We start from the raw sequence: 9,679 nt of genomic DNA, 5'->3' as shown, positions 1-9,679 counted from the left end.
ACCCACCCACCCACTCACCCACTCACCCACTCACCCACCCACCCACCCACTCACCCACCCACCTACTCACTCACCCACCCACTCACCCACTCACTCACCCACCCACCCACTCATCCACTCACCCACCCACTCACCCACTCACTCACCCACTCACTCACTCACCCACTCACTCACTCACTCACCCACCTACTCACCCACCCACTCACCCACCCACCCACACCCACTCACCCACCCACTCACCTACCCACTCACACAACCACTCACTCACCCACTCACTCACTCACCCACTCTCTCACTCACCCACCCACCCACCCACACACCCACACACACACCCACACACACCTACACACACTCACCCACCTACTCATCCACTCACTCACCCAACCACTCACTCACCCACTCACTCACCCACCCACTCATCCACCCATTCACCCACACACACCTACACACACTCACACACTCACCCACTCACTCACCCACCCACTCATCCACCCACTCACCCACACACACCTACACACACTCACACACTCACCCACTCACTCACCCACCCACTCATCCACCCACTCACCCACACACACCTACACACACTCACACACTCACCCACTCACTCACCCACCCACTCACACACCTACACACACACACCTACGCACTCACCCACCCACCTACCCACCCACCCACTCACCCACCCACCCACTCACCCACCCACCCACTCACTCACTCACTCACCCACCCACCCACCCACTCACCTACTCACCCACTCACCCACCCACCCACTCACCCACACACTCACCCCCCACACTCGCCCACCCACTCACCCACCCACCCACTCACCCACCCACCCACCCACTCACCCACCCACCCACCCACCCACCCACTCACTCACCCTCTCACCCACCCACTCACCCATTCACCCATTCACTCACCCACCCACTCACCCCCCACACTCACCCCTCACCCCACACTCACCCCCCACACTCACCCACTCACTCACTCACCCACTCATCCACCCACTCACCCACCCACTCACTCACTCACCCACCCACGCACTCACCCCCCACACTCACCCACCCACTCACCCACCCACTCACCCACCCACCCACTCACTCACCTCCCACACTCACCCCCCACACTCACACACACACTCACCCACTCACCCACTCACCCACTCACTCACCCACTAACCCACCCACTCACCCACCCACCCACCCACTCACCCACCCACCCATCCACCCACCCACTCACCCACCCACTCACCCACTCACCCACCCACTCACTCACTCACTCACTCACCCACCCACCCACTCACTCACCCACCCACCCACCCACCCACCCACCCACCCACTCACCCACCCACCCACCCACTCACCCACCCACTCACCCACTCACTCACCCACTCACCCACTCACCCACTCACCCACCCACTCACCCACTCACCCACCCACCCACCCACCCACTCACCCACCCACCTACTCACTCACCCACCCACTCACCCACTCACCCACTCACCCACCCACTCACCCACTCACTCACCCACCCACTCACCCACTCACCCACCCACCCACCCACCCACTCACCCACCCACCCACCCACTCACCCACTCACTCACCCACCCACCCACCCACTCACCCACCCACCCACCCACTCACCCACCCACTCACCCACCCACTCACCCACTCACTCACCCACTCACCCACCCACCCACTCACCCACTCACCCACCCACCCACTCACCCACTCACCCACTCACCCACCCACCCACTCACCCACCCACTCACCCACCCACTCACCCCCCACACTCACCCCACACTCACCCCTCACCCCTCACGAGGAGTCGCTGGGTCGACTTCTCGCGTTCCCCACACAGCCAGCGGCGTGGACAGGATGCGGGTGACGTCACAAGGCACTTGCACACAGACCACGCCCACCAACCACATAGACCACGCCCACGATAACATAGACCACGCCCACTAACACACAGACCACGCCCCTCTCACCTGACACCGTCTCATGTGGAGTCGAATCGACCGCAATGAAAAATCCCCAACGACTCCCCTCGATTCCTTCCCTCAAACCGTCGATTCCCGTTGTCACCAACGGCGTGCGGCTGGCGGAATCGTACGCGGGTAACACATAAAACGATTCTCGAGGAATCGATTCGCTCGACCACCACCACCACCGCCGACTCAAGTTGTGGAGTCTTCAATAATCCTGCTTCCACGTCGGCTCCGCTGCCCTGAGGAGACATTCGGGGCGAATGGAGCCGAGTCGCTGACGGACGCCGCCTGCGTGAAGATGTTCGCCATCAGGAAGTGGCTCTACAAGCCGCGGGTGAGAGGCGAAGCCGCTTTGCCGAGGCGGCTGCGGGCGAAAGGGAGGGAGGGGAGGTTGGGGCCTAGTCGTTTTACGGTCATCCTCGGTCTTGTCTAGAAGTCCCCCCTACCGACGCCGGGCCAACCTCTCACCTCTCCTCCGACTCGGCGTGTCGCGTCCATAGGCATTTTATTGTTTTATTGCTGTGTCGTTAAAATACTCCATTGTCAACAGCTGCTGAGTCTTTGTGGGTCTCTCTGTGTCGTGGTGGTGGTGAGTCTGTGAGTCTCTGTGTGGTGGTGAGTCTATGGGTCTCTGTGTGGTGGTGGTGAGTCTATGGGTCTCTGTGTGGTGGTGAGTCTGTGAGTCTCTGTGTGGTGGTGAGTCTATGGGTCTCTGTGTGGTGGTGATGAGCCTATGGGTCTCTGTGTGGTGGTGAGTCTATGGGTCTCTGTGTGGTGGTGGTGATGAGTCTGTGGGTCTCTGTGTAGTGGTTGTGATGAGTCTATGGGTCTCTGTGTGGTGGTGAGTCTATGGGTCTCTGTGTGGTGGTGATGAGTCTATGGGTCTCTGTGTGGTGGTGGTGAGTCTATGGGTCTCTGTGTGGTGATGGTGAGTCTATGGGTCTCTGTGTGGTGGTGATGAGTCTATGGGTCTCTGTGTGGTGGTGGTGAGTCTATGGGTCTCTGTGTGGTGGTGGTGAGTCTATGGGTCTCTGTGTGGTGGTGAGTCTATGGGTCTCTGTGTGGTGATGATGAGTCTATGGGTCTCTGTGTGGTGGTGGTGAGTCTATGGGTCTCTGTGTGGTGGTGGTGAGTCTATGGGTCTCTGTGTGGTGGTGATAAGTCTATGGGTCTCTATGTTATGAGTCTGTGAGTCTCTGTGAGTCTCTGTGTCTCTGTGTGTCTCTGTGTGTCTCTGTGAGTCTCTACATTGGGTCTGTGTCTCTGTGTCTCTATGTAGTGATGTCTCTATGGGTCTCTATGTAGTGATGAGTCTCTGTGTGTCTCTATGTAGTGATGAGTCTCTGTGTGTCTCTGTGTGTCTCTGTGAGTCTCTATGTGTCTCTATGTCTCTCTGTGTGTCTCTGTGTCTCTGTGTGTCTCTCTGTGTGTAGAGGGGGGACCCGCAGCTGCTGTCCCAGTTCTTCTTCGCCGACGAGGAGCTGAGCGAGGTGGCCGCGGAGCTGGACAGCTTCGACGGACGCAAAGACCCACAGCGGTGCATGCTGCTCGTCAACCAGCTGCGTGCATGTCAGGTGCAGTGATACATACACTGGTACATACACACACACAGACACACACACAGACACACACACATACACACACACACACAGCGGTGCATGCTGCTCGTCAACCAGCTACGTGCATGTCAGGTGCAGTGATACATACACACACACAGACACACACACAGACACACACACAGACACACACACAGACACACACACAGACACACACACAGACACACACACAGACACACACACAGACACACACACAGACACACACACAGACACACACACAGACACACACACAGACACACACACACACATACACACACACACACAGCGGTGCATGCTGCTCGTCAACCAGCTACGTGCATGTCAGGTGCAGTGATACATACACTGGTACATACACACACACAGACACACACACAGACACACACACAGACACACACACAGACACACACATACACAGCGGTGCATGCTGCTCGTCAACCAGCTGTGTGCATGTCAGGTACAGTGATACATACACTGGTACATACACACACACAGACACACACACACAGACACACACACAGACACACACACAGACACACACACAGACACACACACAGACACACACACAGACACACACACACACAGACACACACACAGACACACACACAGACACACACACACATACACACACACAGACACACACACAGACACACACACAGACACACACACAGACACACACACAGACACACACACAGACACACACACAGACACACACACAGACACACACACAGACACACACACAGACACAGCGGTGCATGCTGCTCGTCAACCAGCTGCGTGCATGTCAGGTACACTGATACATACACTGGTACATACACACACACAGACACACACACAGACACACACACAGACACACACACACACATACACACAGACACACACACACACAGACACACACACAGACACACACACATACACACACTGATACATACACACATACACACACTGATACATACACACACACATACACACACTGATACACACACACACACATACACACTGACACACACTGATACACACACACACACATACACACTGACACACACTGATACACACATATACTGATACATACACACAGTGAAACACACACACACACATACACACACATACACACACACACATACACACTGATACATACACACACACATACTGGTGGTGGTGATGGTGATGATGGTAGTGTTGATGATAGTGATGGTGATCGTGGTGATGATGGTGGTGATGATAGTGATGATGATGGTGATGGTGGTGATGGTGATGATGGTGATGGTAGTGTTGATGATAGTGATGGTGATCGTGGTGATGATGGTGATGATGATGGTGATGGTGGTGGTGATGATGATGATGGTGATGATGGTGGGGATGGTGATGATGGTGGGGATGGTGGTGATGATCGTGGTGATGATGGTGGTGATGATAGTGATGATGATGGTGATGATGGTGGGGATGGTGATGATGATGGTGGTGATGGTGGTAGAGGTGATGATGGTGATGGTGGTGATGGTGGTAGTGGTGATGGTGGTGATGATGATGATGGTGGTGATGATGATGGTGATGGTAGTAGTGGTGATGATGGTGATGGTGATGATGGTGATGATGGTGATGATGATGGTGATGGTGGTGATGATGGTGGTGATGGTGATGATGGTGGTGATGGTGATGATGGTGATGATGGTGATGATGGTGATGATGGTGATGATGGTGGTGATGGTGGTGATGGTGATGATGGTGATGGTGGTGATGATGATGGTGGTGATGGTGATGGTGATGATGGTGGTGATGGTGATGATGGTGGTGGTGATGGTGATGATGGTGGTGATGATGGTGATGGTGGTGATGGTGGTGATGATGGTGATGATGGTGGTGGTGATGATGGTGATGATGGTGCAGGACCGCGTGCTGGCTATCCTGGCGAGGGTGATGGACGCGTGCATCCCCACGGAGCGAGCAAATCGAGACTTCAGCGTAAAGTTCCCCGAGGAAATTCGACACGACAGCCTCGCTGGGCAACTGTGGTTCGGTGCAGAGGTGAGAGGGGGGGGGGGGTGATGGGGGGGGGTGATGGGGGGCGATGGGGGGTGATACACAAACATGACTCCTTGTAAAAAAGGTGTCAGTTTTGTTGCCAGATAAAAGGGTAAAAAAACAATTATCATATTTTTTCTTCTGGCAAATGAGGTTCCAATGGTGTAAATGCTTCACCCCGAGTTCTCATACTCTGATGGTGCATTGTGTTTGAGTTGTGCGCCTTTTGGCGTCATCTGGTCCAACACCATGTGAGACTAGGCTCTAAGGAAAGCTGTCTCGGGTGTGGACCAATCACCTTCAAGGACCATGTGAGACTAGGCTCTAAGGAAAGCTGTCTCTGGTGTGGACCAATCAACTTCAAGGACATGTGAGACTAGGCTCTAAGGAAAGCTGTCTCTGGTGTGGACCAATCACCTTCAAGGACCATGTGAGACTAGGCTCTAAGGAAAGCTGTCTCTGGTGTGGACCAATCAACTTCAAGGACATGTGAGACTAGGCTCTAAGGAAAGCTGTCTCGGGTGTTGACCAATCAGTTTCAAGGACCATGTGAGACTAGGCTCTAAGGAAAGCTGTCTCGGGTGTGGACCAATCAACTTCAAGGACCATGTGAGACTAGGCTCTAAGGAAAGCTGTCTCTGGTGTGGACCAATCAACTTCAAGGACCATGTGAGACTAGGCTCTAAGGAAAGCTGTCTCGGGTGTGGACCAATCAACTTCAAGGACCATGTGAGACTAGGCTCTAAGGAAAGCTGTCTCTGGTGTGGACCAATCACCATCAAGGACCATGTGAGACTAGGCTCTAAGGAAAGCTGTCTCTGGTGTGGACCAATCAACTTCAAGGACCATGTGAGACTAGGCTCTAAGGAAAGCTGTCTTGGGTGTGGACCAATCACCTTCAAGGACCATGTGAGACTAGGCTCTAAGGAAAGCTGTCTCTGGTGTGGACCAATCACCTTCAAGGACCATGTGAGACTAGGCTCTAAGGAAAGCTGTCTCTGGTGTGGACCAATCAACTTCAAGGACCATGTGAGACTAGGCTCTAAGGAAAGCTGTCTTGGGTGTGGACCAATCAACTTCAAGGACCATGTGAGACTAGGCTCTAAGGAAAGCTGTCTCGGGTGTGGACCTATCAACTTCAAGGACCATGTGAGACTAGGCTCTAAGGAAAGCTGTCTCTGGTGTGGACCAATCACCTTCAAGGACCATGTGAGACTAGGCTCTAAGGAAAGCTGTCTCTGGTGTGGACCAATCACCTTCAAGGACCATGTGAGACTGGGCTCTAAGGAAAGCTGTCTCTGGTGTGGACCAATCAGTTTCAAGGACCATGTGAGACTAGGCTCTAAGGAAAGCTGTCTCTGGTGTGGACCAATCACCTTCAAGGACCATGTGAGACTAGGCTCTAAGGAAAGCTGTCTCTGGTGTGGACCAATCACCTTCAAGGACCATGTGAGACTAGGCTCTAAGGAAAGCTGTCTCTGGTGTGGACCAATCAACTTCAAGGACCATGTGAGACTAGGCTCTAAGGAAAGCTGTCTTGGGTGTGGACCAATCAACTTCAAGGACCATGTGAGACTAGGCTCTAAGGAAAGCTGTCTCGGGTGTGGACCTATCAACTTCAAGGACCATGTGAGACTAGGCTCTAAGGAAAGCTGTCTCTGGTGTGGACCAATCACCTTCAAGGACCATGTGAGACTAGGCTCTAAGGAAAGCTGTCTCTGGTGTGGACCAATCACCTTCAAGGACCATGTGAGACTGGGCTCTAAGGAAAGCTGTCTCTGGTGTGGACCAATCAGTTTCAAGGACCATGTGAGACTAGGCTCTAAGGAAAGCTGTCTCTGGTGTGGACCAATCAACTTCAAGGACATGTGAGACTAGGCTCTAAGGAAAGCTGTCTCTGGTGTGGACCAATCACCTTCAAGGACCATGTGAGACTGGGCTCTAAGGAAAGCTGTCTCTGGTGTGGACCAATCACCTTCAAGGACCATGTGAGACTAGGCTCTAAGGAAAGCTGTCTCGGGTGTGGACCAATCACCTTCAAGGACCATGTGAGACTAGGCTCTAAGGAAAGCTGTCTCTGGTGTGGACCAATCACCTTCAAGGACCATGTGAGACTAGGCTCTAAGGAAAGCTGTCTCGGGTGTGGACCAATCACCTTCAAGGACCATGTGAGACTAGGCTCTAAGGAAAGCTGTCTCGGGTGTGGACCAATCACCTTCAAGGACCATGTGAGACTGGGCTCTAAGGAAAGCTGTCTCGGGTGTGGACCAATCACCTTCAAGGACCATGTGAGACTAGGCTCTAAGGAAAGCTGTCTCTGGTGTGGACCAATCAACTTCAAGGACCATGTGAGACTGGGCTCTAAGGAAAGCTGTCTCGGGTGTGGACCAATCAACTTCAAGGACCATGTGAGACTGGGCTCTAAGGAAAGCTGTCTCGGGTGTGGACCAATCACCTTCAAGGACAGTGCATATCATCATCGGAGTTGTTTCTTTTTGTTTGCATTTTGACTGCTTGTGTTGTGGTTATTGCAAACATGATGCCTTGTATAAAGGTGTCAGTTTTTTGTACCAGTTGAAAGGGTAAAAGCCTACTACTATATTTTGCCACTGGTAAAGGAGATGTCTCATAGTGAAGAACAGGTCTGTCGGAAAGACAGCGTGTCTTGGTGATGTTTCATTCAGACGCTGTCTTTCCGACAGACCTGTTCTTCACCTGAGGACGGCTGCTTGCGTTGTGGCCGAAACGTCGTGAGAATTGTATTTTATTATGTTTTATTTTTATTATTTAAAAATTGTATTCTATTATGTTTTATTTTGATTATTTTAAAATTGTATTTTATTATGTTTTATTTTTATTATTTTCAAATTGTATTCTATTATGCTTTATTTTGATTATTTTCAAATTGTATTTTATTATGTTTCATTTTGATTATTTTATTATTTCCCTTCTACGTAATGACTTTACCGAAAGGACCAAGAAGATGCTGATGTAGTTTATATTTTAGTTTTTTACGTGGTGGTTTAGCTGCTGCAGCTACATACTATTAAAATTCCTTCCCTTTATCACTGCTAACCCTACATAATATGACTTTGAGACCCCCCAACCTCCTACTCATTCCACAAGGAGTGACTAATCCCATATCTGCATTTTCCATAAATATGTTAAATTCCTCTTGATATGCAAATTCCTTTGTCAAGGCGCCCTTCGCCCTCCAACCCAGCAGCTTAAATACACGCTGCCAAGCCTGGTGGTGCTCATTCAGACGCTGTCTTTCCGACAGACCTGTTCTTCACTATGAGACCCAGCCGGGTAGCCGGGTAGCCGGGTATCGGGTAGGGTACGGGTATTGGGTAGGGTACGGGTATCGGGTAGGGTACGGGTATCGGGTAGGGTACGGGTATCGGGTACCCGTTCCCTACCCATACCCGTACCCTACCCGAAATGAGTGACAAACGGTGTCTCACCAGTGACTCACGGCCTACCCGTACCCGTACCCGGCCGCACCAGGGTCGCAAACGGCTACCCGTACCCGGCCAGGTACGGGTAGCCGGGTATCGGGTACGGGTATCGGGTGTAGGGTACGGGTATCGGGTAGGGTATCGGGTGTAGGGTACGGGTATCGGGTAGGGTATCGGGTGTAGGGTAGGGTACGGGTATCGGGTACCCGGTTGCGACCTCTGCTTTACCGACAGAACCAACAAGATGTCTCCCTCCCCACCACCACCCCCCACCACCCCCCACCACCCCCCACCACCTCCCCCCACCACCCCCCACCACCCCCCACCACCCCCCACCACCCCCCACCACCCCCCACCACCCCCCACCACCCCCCCCCAGTGTCTGGCAGCCGGCTCCATCATCATGAACCGCGAGGTGGAGTCTCTGGCCATGCGGCCGCTGGCGCGGGAGCTGACGCGCAGTCTAGACGAGACGCGTGCCGTCATGCGGGACCAGTGCCTCCGGGACCCGTCGCTCTACTCGGAGCGGCTCGCCAACGCGCTGCGCAACTTTGACAGGCTGTTCGCGGAGTTCGAGCTCAGGTGGGTGGGGTGGGGGGGTGAGTGGGTGG

General features: G+C 53.2%; 1 protein-coding gene across 1 annotated transcript in view; it reads left to right on the top strand.

The window, feature by feature from the left end:
- Window positions 1–1,880: 1,880 nt before the first annotated feature.
- The window catches only part of LOC144954536 (lateral signaling target protein 2 homolog), a gene marked incomplete at its 3' end in the record, with an annotated part of 17,658 nt that continues 9,859 nt past the window's right edge, over window positions 1,881–9,679 (top strand). The window contains exons 1-5 of the mRNA XM_078885007.1: window positions 1,881–1,886; window positions 2,241–2,327; window positions 3,427–3,567; window positions 5,473–5,610; window positions 9,448–9,650. Coding sequence (XP_078741133.1) covers window positions 1,881–1,886; window positions 2,241–2,327; window positions 3,427–3,567; window positions 5,473–5,610; window positions 9,448–9,650 — 575 coding nt within the window. The remainder of the gene's footprint in view (window positions 1,887–2,240; window positions 2,328–3,426; window positions 3,568–5,472; window positions 5,611–9,447; window positions 9,651–9,679) is intronic.

Source organism: Lampetra fluviatilis, unplaced genomic scaffold (assembly GCF_964198595.1).
Source record: "Lampetra fluviatilis unplaced genomic scaffold, kcLamFluv1.1 SCAFFOLD_549, whole genome shotgun sequence".
Taxonomy (NCBI): Eukaryota; Metazoa; Chordata; class Hyperoartia; order Petromyzontiformes; family Petromyzontidae; genus Lampetra; species Lampetra fluviatilis.
Note: the sequence above shows the minus strand (reverse complement) of the source record. Positions and strands in the feature narration are given on the sequence as shown.